This window comes from Oncorhynchus clarkii, chromosome 19 (assembly GCF_045791955.1).
Source record: "Oncorhynchus clarkii lewisi isolate Uvic-CL-2024 chromosome 19, UVic_Ocla_1.0, whole genome shotgun sequence".
NCBI lineage: Eukaryota > Metazoa > Chordata > Actinopteri > Salmoniformes > Salmonidae > Oncorhynchus > Oncorhynchus clarkii.
Window position 1 is genome coordinate 30,803,476 of NC_092165.1, and position 15,375 is coordinate 30,818,850.

General features: G+C 45.4%; 1 protein-coding gene across 1 annotated transcript in view; it reads right to left on the minus strand.

Moving 5' to 3' along the window:
- Window positions 1–8,491: 8,491 nt before the first annotated feature.
- The window catches only part of LOC139375023 (actin-histidine N-methyltransferase-like), a 61,293-nt gene continuing 54,409 nt past the window's right edge, over window positions 8,492–15,375 (minus strand). The window contains exons 11-13 of the mRNA XM_071116388.1: window positions 13,175–13,260; window positions 12,221–12,381; window positions 8,492–12,079 (exon numbers count right to left, since the gene is read on the minus strand). Of these exons, the coding sequence (XP_070972489.1) occupies window positions 11,381–12,079; window positions 12,221–12,381; window positions 13,175–13,260 (946 nt within the window). The 3' untranslated portion in view covers window positions 8,492–11,380. The remainder of the gene's footprint in view (window positions 12,080–12,220; window positions 12,382–13,174; window positions 13,261–15,375) is intronic.

Genomic DNA, 15,375 nt, shown 5'->3' on the forward strand with positions numbered 1-15,375 from the left:
AATTATTTATCAAAATGAAATGTCATATTAGTTTGTCTCTTTCTAATTAGATTTGGGCTTTCATAGTGGGTTTGTTTTTCATCTTGGTGGCAGTTTCAGTTGGACGAGAGCAGGGATATGTAGATTACACACTAATGTTATGTAATGTGGAAGATATACATTAAAACCATGTTTTTGCTTAAAACAGTAATGTACTTTAGGCAAAAACTAGAATCAACGCTGTTTCCACGTCATTTCAACAACAAAAAATGTGATATGATGACGTTGAATCAATGTTGACAACTGATTAGATTTGCAAAAAGTAAGTAAGGGAATTTCCAACTTTTGACCTAAATCCAAATACATGGTGATTGTTTTTGTTGATTTCGCGCTGAATTTACGTTAGTTGACAACGGAACAAAATCAAAATTAGAACTGACGTCTGTACCCAGTGGGTATTATGCCATTGTGACAATCATAGAACCAGATACCCTCGTAGGAGGTCCATCTGACCACACACGCAACCCATATCTCACAGAGAGGACAGCTCCTCATGGCTAGCCCTGTGTGTGGTACAGGAAGCACCATTACAAACACCAGCTCACCAGATCCATCAAACACCAACACCGCCAACCACCGCAGTCACATGCAAAGAAAGGACACCCTGATGTGTGTGTGTGTGTGTGTGTGTATATATATGTATGTGTGTGTGCACGTGGTTGCATGCCATACCACAGGATGTCGCTAGCAACTGAATTGGGGAGAACAGGCTCGCGGTAATGGCTGGAGCGGAATACGTGGAATGGTATCAAACACATCAAACACATGGTCTTTGATGCCATCCCAGTGGCGCCGTTCCGGCCATTATTACGAGCCGTTCTCCCCTCAACAGCCTCCTGGGATGCGTACATTATGTGCGTGTGCCTGCGCGCGCGTGACAGGGGACGGTGGCGACGGTAAGGGCAGACACAGATGTCCTTTGAGTGCAGACACACCTTGTTAAGGGTATTAGGATCAACACAGTGATTGATCTACATGTCAGGTGCCTAAGTGGAGCGCTGGAGCCGTCCCTACACAACCTCATTTTACTCTACAGGGTCAATTAAGACCCGGGAAGGGAGAGTTGGAGAGGAGGGAGGGATAGGGGAAAGAGGGGTCCAGACAGGTGACGCAAGAATGACAAACACACTTGAAACACTGAGGAGTACTTTGTTGTTTTCAGGTGCCAGTAACCACACAAGGAGAGAAAAAGAGACAGAGACAGACAGAGAGACAGAGAGAGAGACACAGACAGAGAGACAGAGAGAGAGACAGACATAGAGAGACAGAGAGAGAGACAGAGAGAGAGAGACAGACAGAGAGACAGAGACAGAGAGACAGAGAGAGACAGACAGACAGAGAGACAGAGACAGAGAGACAGACAGACAGACAGACAGACAGACAGACAGACAGACAGACAGACAGAGAGAGAGAGAGACAGAGAGAGAGAGAGACAGAGAGAGAGAGAGACAGAGAGAGAGAGAGACAGAGAGAGAGACAGAGAGAGAGACAGAGAGAGAGACAGAGAGAGAGACAGAGAGAGACAGAGAGAGAAACAGAGAGACAGAGAGACAGAGAGAGAGAGACAGAGAGAGAGACAGACAGAGAGACAGACAGAGAGAGACAGAGAGAGAGAGACAGAGAGAGAGAGACAGAGAGAGACAGAGAGAGACACAGAGAGAGAGAGAGACAGAGAGAGACAGAGAGAGACAGAGAGAGACACAGAGAGAGAGACAGAGAGAGAGACAGAGAGAGAGACAGAGAGAGAGACAGAGAGAGAGACAGAGAGAGAGACAGAGAGAGAGACAGAGAGAGAGACAGAGAGAGAGACAGAGAGACAGACAGAGAGACAGAGAGAGAGCGCGTGAGAGAAGGACAGCGCTCACTATGACAACACTAACGCAACTGGACTGACAAAGGTGGCTTTAGATGGGCTAATGAACTATCTTAACCATGACAGTCCCTCAGTGATAGCAGTTCCCACAGTCATTTCTCTCGGTGATTTCCTTCCGTGTTTCCTTTCCATGGCTGTGCAGCAGAGTCCGCTTCACAGACACACTTGTCCCTCCCATACATCTCTATTCACACACCCACAGCGAGCCTGTGATGTATTGAGTAGTAGAGTGTGTCTGGTGGATGTTAAATATAGATGCTACTGGATGAGAGCGTAACGTAGCTGAGAAAGCCTGATGAATGTTAGATTGGACAGGATATTGGCCCCTACTTATTCCATCGCTATTAGACTAATAGACCTTCATTTGATACTGATCACCCCTTCTATTCCATTCCATCACCAGCACTTCCACGCTACACACAATGGGGAAACAAGAGTTGAAACAGAATAGAATGCAAGATGGAATGGAATAGAATAGAATGTAGAAATGCACCGTTAACCAACAGTGGACGTAATGGCCCCATTACAGAGGGAAACATTAAACAAGACTTTTCTTCTGGTTGCTCTGAGGTTTATTCTACCGGCTACTAAACTAGAAACATCTGCAAAAGCCTGATCCAGAGAAAAGCCTGATCCAAAGAAAAGCCTGAAGACAGAAGTTAGTCTACAGTTACGTTGGTCTACAGTTACGTTGGTCTACAGTTACGTTGGTCTACAGTTACGTTGGTCTACAGTTACGTTGGTCTACAGTAACATTAGTCTACAGTAACGTTGGTCTACAGTAACGTTGGTCTACACTACCGTTGGTCTACAGTAACGTTTGTCTACAGTAACGTTAGTCTACAGTAACGTTAGTCTACAGTAACGTTAGTCTACAATAACGTTAGTCTACAATAACGTTAGTCTACAGTAACGTTAGTCTACAGTAACGTTAGTCTACAGTAACATTTGTCTACAGTTATGTTAGTCTACAGTAACGTGTGTCTACAGTTACGTTAGTCTACAGTAACGTTTGTCTACAGTTATGTTAGCCTATAGTTACGTTAGTCTCTCCTCTGCATGCATGCAGCCCAATGCAGAGAGAATTCTCCATCAACACAAACAAATGAGCCTTCTCTTCTGGGCAGGTGGGAGCTCTCCTCCTCCTCCTCTCCCCTTTCTCCTTGAAAGGAAGGATGGCAGGGCCTGGATAGGGTTAACCCATTCACCCCTCTTCTCCTCCTCCTCTCGCCTGCCTTTCCCTCTCTCTATCTATCCCCCTCACTCCCTGCATCCATTTGCAAATGATCTCGCTTGTCTGCATATTGTCACTTACAGCCTGCCCGGCCATTCATCAGCTGTCGGCTTGCCGTGCGCTCTCCCCACCCGCTCCCCCTCTCCTCCCTTCCCCCCTCCTCTCCAGCCGCGCTCCTTGTGCCCAACACATTTATTTGTTCCTTCTCTGACCTGGAGAATAGTGGTCTCTCTCTCTCACACAGTCACACTCTCCTTAGGTACTCTTCCCCTCTCCATCGTGTGTTTCTGGGGCACAGCTCAACCCGATAATGGAGAAGGAGCAATCTTGAAAAACAAAAAAAGGAAAGAATGAGAGGACAACTGTGAGAGTCAGTCCACCTATCCTGGTTGAATGTTGAGATTATTTTGTTGGCCCCCCTCCTACAGCCCGCTCGTTTTCCTGTGAGAGGGTGTCTCACTGTTGGGGGAGGGGGGGGGGTCTGTGGAGGGTGTACAGACAGATGACCTGAGTGTGTTTCTGTCGGGGTAGGTGGGGCGGGGGTGCGGGGAAGCACGGCAGAGGGAGAGACGTCACACACTGGATTTATGGGCCCTTATCAGCATGCCATTTGCATCTGCGTTCAGCTGAGTTGCACAGGCCCATTTTCTCTAGCCCTCCATCTCTTTTCATCTGCTCTCTCTCAGTATCCATCTCACTCTCTCTGTCTCCATCTCTATCTCTCTCTCAATCTCACCCTGACTCCCTCTCTCTGCTCATTCAATTCAATTTCAATTTAAGGGCTTTATTGGCATGGGAAACATGTTTACATTGCCAAAGTAAGTGAAATATATATTTTTTAAAGAAGTGAAATAAACAATTTACAGTAAACATTACACTCACAAAAGTTCCAAAGTAATATTAGACAAATATCATATGTCTATATACAGTGTTGTAATGATGTGCAAATAGTTAAAGTACAAAAGGTAAAATAAATTAACATAAATATAGGTTGTATTTACAATGATGGCAACCAGTGAGGAACAACCCTTTCCTTGTGACAACAGGTCACAAATCTTGTTGCTTTGATGGCTCACTGTGGTTTTTCACCCAGTAGATAAGGGAGTATAGCCAAATTGGATTTGTTTTCAAATTCTTGTGGGTCTCTGTAATCTGAGGGAAATATGTGTCTCTAATATGGTCATACATTTGGCAGGAGTTTAGGAAGTGCAGCTCAGTTCCACCTCATTTTGTGGGCAGCGTGCACATCGCCTGTCTTCTGCTGAGAGCCAGGTCTGCCGTTGGCGGCCTTTCTCAATAGCAAGGCTATGCTCACTGAGTCTGTAAATAGTCAAAGACGTCCTTAATTTTGGGTCATTCACAGTGGTCAGGTATTCTGCCATTTGCATCTGCGTTCAGCTGAGTCGCACAGGCCCATTTTCTCTAGCCCCCCATTTCTTTTCATCTGCTCTGTTTTTTTTTTGTAAATTCTTTCCAATGTGTCAAGTATTTATCTTTTTGTTTTCTCACGATTTGGTTGCGTCTAATTGGGTAGCTGTGCTGGGGCTCTGTGGGTTCTGTTTGTGTTTGTGAACAGAGCCCCAAGACCAGCGTGCTTTGGGGGCTCTCATTCTCATCCGTCTTCCATCCACTCTTCCACCTCTCTACCTCTGTCCCCCGTGCCTATTTTGTCACCCTCTCTGTTCGTATTCTTGTTTCTTTTCTAATTCTCTTTCTCTATAGTCATACCACCAACACCACACTCACTCTCCCTTACTTCTGTGTGACTCCCCTCCTCCTCTAACCATTCCCACTGCATTAGCAAAGACAATGCATCTATTATACATGGTGGTTTCACTGTTGTAAAATAACTAATTCCAGTTGGGGGGGGGGGGGGGGGGGGGGTCATCCCATGGATCATTAAGCTATTTGATTTGGAATTATAGGACCCCTGTATGTAAACAATTTTATTTTAACATTATTTGATAAAAATATTGAATTTGGCCTTTACTACTATAGCCCGCAGAAACGCATAGAATAACACATTCATAAATGCCCCAAACATTTATTTAAAAAAAGTAAATAAATCATAAGGAATAAAGTTCAGACTTTTACTCAAGTATTATTTTACTGGGTGACTTTCACTTGAGTCATCTTCTACTTAGGGATCTTTTCTTTTCCTCAACTATGACAACTGGGTACTTTTTCCACCACTGCTGAACCCGAAAAGATGTTTACGTTAATTAGGTTGATGCATGGGTGCGTCAGCAGACTCTGAAGGACTAAATGCAGCTTGCTGTGGAGGAATACCAAATCAGCTCCAACTCCTGCAACTTGGGAGGGTGGCCCTTCATTCCACCAGAGAGGGAGCATAGGGTTGCTTGCATGTGTGTGAGCTCTTCCGTGTCCATGTAACAGAAGGACACACGGTGTATCTTGATATCACTTCCTCTCTTCCTCCACCTTGTTCAATTCATTCCTGGAATCCCCAAGTTGCCCCTTCTCTCCATCCCGATGTATCTGTGTTCATTACAACGAACACCGTAGCGGTGAATCCTGATACTGTAGTAGGTATCATCTCACCCGTTTAAATCTTAAAACAGGAAAGAGAGCGGGAAAACGTACCCACCCACTCTCCCTCTTCTTGCATTTCAGGCACTCCGCTCCCTCTCTCCCACACATTAATCACACTCTTTTCACCTCACAATCCTCTGCTTGCCAATCACTTTCTCCACATGTCACTTCCATAAGGCAGGCAGATGGAGACCCAAACCGGGCCGGTCACGCTAGGCCAGAGTCCCTCCAACCCCCCCTCTTTAATAATAAATGGACACTTCCATTATGAGCTCTGATGCTGCCTTCAGGCTCAGGCAGGCTCACTCATGCTACGGGATGGGGGGGGGGGGGGGGGGGGGATGCGTCGTTCCAGAGTTTGGGATGAGGTGAAGGAGGGATGAGCGGTAGGGGATAGCGCCAAACTATCCCCCACCACATTTAATTTGACATGAAAATAGAGCTCTTTGGCCACACACACCAGTGGTGGGTTTGGCGTCAAAAAAACATAATTATATGTGGAAAAGTACCTCATACCTACTGCAAAACGTGGTGGTGGATGTTTGATGTTATGGCGCCATTTTGCTCCCACTGGTCCTGGGGCCCTTAAAAGGTCAACAGCATCATGAATTTGACCGAGTACCAGGACATTTTACACAAAAACCTAGTTGCCTCTGCCAGGTGGCTGAAACTTGGCTGCAAGTTGATCTTCCTGCAAAATAATAACCCCAAGCATACATAAAATAAAAAATTAAAAAATAAAGATTCAAAGAAATGGTTAATTGACCACAAAAATCAACATTTTGTAATGGACATCTCAGTGTACGGACTTGAACCCCATTGAAAACCTGTGGATTGAATTGAAGAGGGCAGTCCAAGTGCAGACAAACGATATCAAGGATCTGGAAAGATTCTGTACGGAGGAATGGTCTAAGATCCCTCCCAATGTGTTCTCCAACTCATAAAACCTTTTCTAAAAGGCTGTGTGATACAGTACTGAAAACAGGAAAGCTGTTTTATTATCACTTAATACAATCTATTTCTCTGAGCAATTGTATTAGTATAAAATACTACAATTTCCCCAGTTCTAGAGCATACAATACAGCTCAGTATTTGTATAATTTATTTTATAGTCTTTTTTGCTCATCTTTATCAAGGGTGCCAATCATTTGGGACGAGGTTGGGGTGGGTTAAGGGAGTCTAAGCCACAAGACAATAACTTTATGCTGTTTTCTCACAGAGCTTCATCGGTAACCCTTACATATAGTAGTTATTTTTTATTGTGTCACTATTTTTCCTTGAATTTATTTAGCAAAAATCTTTTTTTTTTTTTTTTTAACTCTGCATTGTTGGTTTAGGGCTCGTAAGTTAACATTTCACTTTTAGGTGTATTCGGCGTGTGATAAATACAATTTGAACACGTAGCTACTGTAAAACACTGTGTGTGTGAGACAATTACCTACAGGTTAACCTCTAGTCAAACTGTACCGGTAAGCGTGGACAGACAGCGGTTGATAAGCAGTAGTGGAACTGGTTACAGAAGCGCTGTGGGCTGAGCAGTCGCTTGTGCTTTTAGCACGGTACAATCCTATCATCTCTTACTCATGTGGTCGCAATAGACTCACAACCCTGAGTGCAAACAGTAAACCGGTTTCCGCCGTGGAGTCAATTGTCTGTGTGCGGTGATACTGTAACATACAAGCAATGTCTCAAGTGTGAATGTGTGTGAATGTGCATGCCTGAGTGTTGAGTGTCTGTGTTCTTGTGTCCGTCTGTATGAATGCATGCATGCATGCGTTTGTGTATGGGTGAGTGAGTGCGTTTGTCACACTGGGCTCTGAAAAAGTGATGTAATTAGGGCCCGCCACCTGCGACATTTGAACTATGACCTCTGCCCCGAGTCAGCTGATCAGGACCATGGAAAAGAGGCTTTCCACTGGCCCTCTGATAACCCAGATACGTGAACACAGGCAGAACCCGTTACTGCAGCACACAGCCCTCTACTGTATACCAGCCATGTTACACTGTAGGACATTTAGCACGTTTCAACTCCGTGTTTCAAACGTTCTCTTAAAATTGCATTGATGACATGCTCCCTACACATGACCCCATTATCCCCAAATACAGCAATCACCTGATCCCCCCTCCTATCCTTCACCACCCATCCAAAACCTCCATCTCTTCTTCTCCCACCCCCACCTCAGACCAGGACACAGGATGCTATTGGTAAATAAACACTTGCATGACAATGGGCCCTAGCGTTGGGCTGGGCTGTGGTGGCTGCCATTGTATATTTATAGGGAGTTGAGTTCATAATTCATGGCGAAGGATTACTTTGGAGTCGATGGTCCCAGGCCTTCTATCCTCTCACGCTCTCCTCCTCATGCTTGCTTCTCCCTGCTCTCCCACTACAGTAAGCTACTGACACAGAGAGCACTAACAATACTGGACATGTGCAGGACTGCCGCTCTCTCCGCTGCCCACCCCCATTATAATAATATATTCAAGGATTAAAAGGGGGGTTTTATCTTGGAGCTCCCATGCATTATGAATGGGGAATTTCAAAATTTAATTGCCCCGAATTAAATGATTCAAGATAATGTTTCTTTTATAAATTTGTAATAGGTCCAGGGGGCAGAGGAGGGGGGGGAAATACATTAAATAAAACTTCCCTCCCCAACAAAGGAAAAGAGAAAGAGAGTGGGGGAAAAAAAAGGGATGCTGACCTTGTGCCCCTGGAGGAGTGAGTGTAAGGGCTGTTTGGAGAAGAGAGCAGGAGGAGGAGAGAAAGAAAGAACAAGGCTGTACACGAATAGGAGGTGAGAAATTAGAGTCACTTTAATCTGTGGCGCTTCCATGTGGACAGTTTCATGACTATTCTGTGTTGTCCATCACAACCTTCTGTCACCATCACACGGGACCAACCTCAAACTACTGCAATGTGGTGAGCTGGACTGATCCTAGATCTGTATGTTGTACAGTGTAAGAAGTATTGTGCCAACTTGTCACTGTACTTACACTGCGTTTAAGGTAAAGGTTAGGGTAGTCTCGTGGGGACATCCTTTCAAACCTGGTCTTGTTGCCAGAATGTGAGAAGCCTTGGTTCCCCGAGACTAGAGTTGCTGTCATGTACAGTAACAATGAATCATTTCAACAGTTACACTGTACTTACAATAATCATCATATGGTCACGAGAACCCTGCAAAAGTCTAAACGTTACCACCAACTATCACTGTCAGAGGAGTTAGCTAAAGCACAGAGTACAGATCTTGGACCAGGCTTGTAAAGGTAGCCCGAGTGCTCGTCTGTTTGTGCCATCATGCCAACTTCTTGTTACTCATTGGCTTGACAATGACAGCAATGGGGTTGGGCAAGAGCACAAACAGACCTGGGACCAGGCGAAGAGGGGAGCTGGTGAGGACTTTGTGGCTAGATAGAACAGGGTGCTGTGAATTGCTTGGAGTGTGTGATTGGTTAAAGCAGTAGGAAGAATTCTCAGTAACTGTACACTACACTAACTGGAAACAATCTTTAGAGAAGCAGCAGGTAAAGACTGGTAGAGAATCGTACAAAATGGCAAGTAGTGGTAGTAGTCCAGTGGGAGTCAATCAAAATACAGGAACAAACCTGTCCATGATGAGAGGTCGGAGTGCGACAAAGCACAGTATGCAGCAGGAAACATGGTGATACTTCAACAAAGGTAGAAAACGAGCCCCTTTTATAGTTGCGTTATACAGCAGAATAGACTTCGGAGCAACTCTCGTTTTGCAGTTGGTAACAGCATGAACAGATAGACGAATTAGAATTAAGTAGCGCGAGCTAACACTTTGGAGAAAGGCGAAAATAAACTGCTTGTGCATGGCCTATTAAAAATGGCCGCTCAAATCCGTCCGTCAGTCCGTCGCGAGGGAGAGACGAGTATGCAGCCGCCAATGAATTAGCTCCCTGTGCCGACATGAACCGCTGTCTGCTAACAGATGAAATGGCAATAACAGCTACTGTACTGGAGTTACAGGGTTATTTAAGAGCTTAGGCATCTAACGGAGAGAGAGCTAAACTCCACATCATGTTTCGATAGCCATTTAATGGCTAACACAAAAAACAAACTAAGCTGAACATAGAGCAGATGTCAATACAGACAAAAAAAAAAACATACGTTGAAAATTTGCGATTGGATCAGAGACCTCTTTATTAACGGTTTGTTTGTCTCGTTTCTGGTGTGGAGGGAGGAGTAACAAAAATAGTTTGCACCGTTTCAGGATGTCGAACTACAAAACCAGCATCTAAGTGAAATGAGCAGAAGTCCTTTGTGTGAACCACGTCTTGTCGTGTCTCGCTGAAGGTTTGACTTCGTCACCATTCTGACTTATGGCTCTCATAATATGGACTAGCGTTAGTCATATTCTTCATCACAACAGAAACTCATCCTTGGGTGATTCAATTATTTGCAACTTGAAGAGCTGAGGTACATTCATAATAAAGTTTTAAATGAAAAAAAAAAAAAGACCCAAATCACCTGATTTTAGCCATCAAATTTCACTCAATCAACACACATATTATCCTTTCCATTACATTTCAAATGGTACTTCATACTCTTGAGTAAAGAAATAAAATACTGATTGTTCCCAGAAGAAGTGCACAGGACATTTTGTGCCAGCAGTTTCCTTCAGTTGTATTTAAAAAGCTATTGAGTAAAACCAGGAAGTGCAGCGCGAGAAGAGAGAGAGGGGAAGTGATGATCTCAAACAGAGAACAAAGAGCCAGAGAAAAAGATTGAAATTATACTAGGTGTGTATTAAAAGGTGCAATATGCAGAAATCGCTCTGCCATTTCCTGGTTTCAAAAATTCTAACAGTTTGCCTAATTTCAGTTTGTGACAAAACAAACCGCTGTGAAATATCTTATCAATAACCCCAAAAATTGTATTTCAGTTGTTTGAAGCTGGTGTACTAAAGCGAAAGTAAAAGACTCAAAAACTAAACTTAAGAATAGGAAACATAGAAATAGCGTACATAGAACTGATCTAACACTCTTAAACTTACTATCAATGAAAATGACAGATCTAAAAATCCCATTGCTATGTGAATTTGGTCAGGTTTCCCAAAAAGTAACACATATTGCAGCGTTAAGATAAACTACAGTAATAAACTGACAGAGGTAAAGGGTTAGGATGAGATTTTGGCTTGCTCGAGACTAAATTAAATACAATTCAAATCTCATTTCTTTCCTTCTGTCCCACCTACAGTAGTGGAACTGAAACCAGGGTCGTCCCCTGCCATTGTTAATCCCTACCGTTCTCTCACAGCTTGTATGTGAATAAAGTCAATGTAAACCAGTAAAGCACTGTTCAAACCTCAACAACAAAAAGCCAGTTGTTCATGTAAATGACAAACTTCTAATGCTCAGACAGAAGGCCGATGGGGAAGACTCTGACTGGCAGTGTGCAAGCAGTCGGGAGCGGTTGGTAGGTAGAAAGGCACCAATAACAAAGCCATGGAAGGAGGGACAAACCAACGAAATGGACAGATAGTGAAAAGTTCTACCATTTAAAAATTCAAATTCTGTTTTTTATTTTTTATTCTTAGCTCCTTTATTTCTGAGTCACTTTGGAGAGACAAAAATAAAGAAATAGAAAAGGGCTGACTGACTGGCTGACTGCTGCTCTTCTTCTGCAATAACGGTTAGCTAGATGATGATTCCATCTATTCAATGTTGACTTTGGGCTCGTCTCCAGTTCGTTCCACACTCAGGTCCAAGTCCACTCCCAGTGAGAGAGAAGCAGTAGCCTCGTCTCTGTTCCTGGTTTGGCCTTCCTGTTCCTGGGTGGTTGTAGGGACAGCAGTGTCAGGCATGGTGGAGTTAGCATCCACATTATCCCCCTCCTGAGCAGGGCTAGTGTCCTGGGCTTGGCTAACACTTCGGCCTGCGTCTGAGGAGATTGAGCTAGCTTCTTTGCTAGCCTCCTGAATCGGGCTAGCGTCTCCAACCTCCAGGACTGGGCTAGCGTCCGTACCATTCCCGTTGACCACCACCTTCCCACCATCCCCGTTGACTATGAGGGGGGCTAGATCCCTGGCTGCGCCCCCGTGTCCCAGCTGCTGTACCTGAGCCAACACCTGCTCCACCGCTGCCTGATCGTCTCCCTCCTCATCCTCCTCCTCTAGTTTCCTCAGGATGATGGGCAGTTTGTCGTCGGCTTCGGCATTCTCCAGCAGGGCGATGTCGCTCTCCTCATAGCGGGGCAGCGGAGCACCCTCCTCCTGCTGCTGCTGGAAGTGCAGGCGCTTGGCCTTGCCGCTGGCCACCACCTTCTCCAGGATCTGCTTCTCAGCCAGGCGCAGCTGGATGGCCACGCGGGAGTGGAGAGAGAGGCCGGGCTTCTCCAACGCACACTGGTCATCCTGGAGGACAGGGAGGTGGGGCGACATTGGGCAGAGGGTAAGCAAGTGAGGTAGAGGGGAAGGGAGGGGGAGACAGAAAGTGAGTCAGCAAAGAGAGAAAATAAAACAATATGGCGGGTGAGCCATGTTGTCCTTACTGACCTGGGAGCTGGTCTTGTAGGTCTGGAGCAGCAGGGCAGCCCTGGTCTCCAGGAAAGTCCACAGTTTGATCTCATTGTCCCAGCTCACAGGGAACTCAGTGTTTCCCAGGGTGAAGATCTTATTGATGGCATGTTCTCCTACCAGGTAGTCCTTCAGCTCTTCTGTGGCGAAGAGGGGTTAAAATGGCAGCGAACCAGAATGTCAGGACCAATACGATTACACAGAGGAAACAACATCCAGCTCAACTCATCTGGTCTTTAGAGCTAAACATGTAACAATGATTTATTTTTATTTTTTAAAGACGTCAATTAAGCTTGGTGATTAATTAATTAAATTAATTAAATCCTTGAACATTAGAGTTAAGATAAAGGACTGTTATTCTACAGGCCGAGTCCCCAGGTATTTAAACCGGTAGCCAACTGCTGTCTTCGCAATCTGCCTTTCGATTGGAGCAATTACATAAGGCTTGATTACCCCTGAGAGGGAGACATGAAAGGATCGGAGGTTGAGTGCCTAATGTGTTCACACGCCACACACACACCTGAGACAATAGTATATATATATATATATATATATATATATATATATATATATATATATATATATATATATATATATATATATATATATATATATATATATATATATATATATATCTGTGTGGCCTGAGGTAGAGGAGGCCTGTCTCCTACAGAAGCTGTAGTATGCTAGCCAGGCCTGGGTTCAAATACTTTGATCATTTGCTTTAGCCTGCCTGGAGAGCTACACGGGTAACCTCGATCAAGTAAAGTATTTGTATTATTTCAAACTGGATTTCACGTCCAGGTATCAATCTTAACCTCTCCTCGGCCGTTGCTGGCATCGTGCCTTAGCGTGCGACAGGCCTCGTGACCGTGCGGGGATCCATAGGCAAGGTCCCGAATCGATGCTAGCATTTACGCTTGCGGGTCTTACCCTCGGTCATACAGAAGACTCTGAGGAAGGCCAATAGCTGGGCAGAGATTGGAGGATCGCTGCAGTGCAGGGCAAAGATACTAGACCTGATGAGAGTGGAGAGAGGGAAGAGGGGAAAGAAAAAGTGAAAGAGAGACTGTACAGTCACAGCAACTTCTCTATTTCCCATTACACACACACACACACACACACACACACACACCAGGCTCTGTCAGAGCTTCAATCTGCGTTTGTTGCTCAGCAGAAAGCCTTAGTTGAACTGTAATTGGTACTTAATGCAGGTAAAAACCAAGTACATGTTATTTTCCAAATCACATAAAAAGCTCTCTGATGATTTACGTCTTTTGAAAGGTGCCCTCATTGAGGCTGTCCCCACCTAGAAATATCTGCTCGTCTGGATTGAGGAAAAGCTACGTTTCAAAAAAACATGCTGGTGAGTTAGTAAAGAAAATCAATTCAAAATAGGCTTCTTCTATAGGAAGAGGTCTCACCTTTCGTTAAACAGCAGAAAACTAATTATTCAGTTAACATTAATTCCGGTTATTGACTATGGCGATAATCTATATCAGTGGTCGCCAACCGGTCGATCGCGAAGGACTGGTCGATCTTCAAGACATTCCTAGTCGAACAACAAATATTTCTGTAGAAAAGCCAACGAACGATAAAGGCGTGCGCTTCTTTTTTAAAAATCATGTTGAGTTGTTGCCGGTAGGTGCACTTGATTCGAAAGTCCTGCGCATCGGGTAAGCAAAGTGTTCCCATGAGACAAACTCCGCCTACCAGCAAATCGGTGACTAAATAGAGTGCACCTACTGCGCTGCCCAATCTGATAGCTCAAATCACCGTGGCTACAGAGCATCCATGACCCTAGCCACAGCCACGTTTAATAGGCTACTAGCCTACGTAAGATTTAATAACTTTTAAAATCATGACCACAGAGAGACTGTCAATGAATACAGCAACAAGATGCTGTTTTTATGAGTGAGTTCATGTTTAAGTTTATATTCAGCACTGTCACTGTTTTTATTCAACACTATTACAAAACACACTTCTCTGTACTTCCGCTCGGGCTGCAGCGGCAATGAATGAGTAGCCAAGTATCGACAGCCCTGCGTTGTATGATTATTAGCAGCTCGTCGTGATGATTTTAATATGAAGGAATATTTCACTTTAGGAACAACATGAATTTGTGCATGAGGCAGATGCGGTGCGACTCGACTTTCGCCATCAGGTGGAAGACGGTGTCCCCTCTCTCTGGTCAGTCTCACCGGAGGAAAGGAAGGAGAGAGCAGGTGGAAGACGGTGTCCCCTCTCTCTGGTCAGTCTCACCGGAGGAAAGGAAGGAGAGAGCAGGTGGAAGACGGTGTCCCCTCTCTCTGGTCAGTCTCACCGGAGGAAAGGAAGGAGAGAGCAGGTGGAAGACGGTGTCCCCTCTCTCTGGTCAGTCTCACCGGAGGAAAGGAAGGAGAGAGCAGGTGGAAGACGGTGTCCCCTCTCTCTGGTCAGTCTCACCGGAGGAAAGGAAGGAGAGAGCAGGTGGAAGACGGTGTCCCCTCTCTGGTCAGTCTCACCGGAGGAAAGGAAGGAGAGAGCAGGTGGAAGACTGTGTCCCCTCTCTCTGGTCAGTCTCACCGGAGGAAAGGAAGGAGAGAGCAGGTGGAAGACGGTGTCCCCTCTCTGGTCAGTCTCACCGGAGGAAAGGAAGGAGAGAGCAGGTGGAAGACGGTGTCCCCTCTCTCTGGTCAGTCTCACCGGAGGAAAGGAAGGAGAGAGCAGGTGGAAGACGGTGTCCCCTCTCTGGTCAGTCTCACCGGAGGAAAGGAAGGAGAGAGCAGGTGGAAGACGGTGTCCCCTCTCTCTGATCAGTCTCACCGGAGGAAAGGAAGGAGAGAGCAGGTGGAAGACGGTGTCCCCTCTCTCTGGTCAGTCTCACCGGAGGAAAGGAAGGAGAGAGCAGGTGGAAGACGGTGTCCCCTCTCTGGTCAGTCTCACCGGAGGAAAGGAAGGCGAGAGCAGGTGGAAGACGGTGTCCCCTCTCTGGTCAGTCTCACCGGAGGAAAGGAAGGCGAGAGCAGGTGGAAGACGGTGTCCCCTCTCTGGTCAGTCTCACAGGAGGAAAGGAAGGAGAGAGCAGGTGGAAGACGGTGTCCCCTCTCTGGTCAGTCTCACCGGAGGAAAGGAAGGAGAGAGCGGTTGAGAAA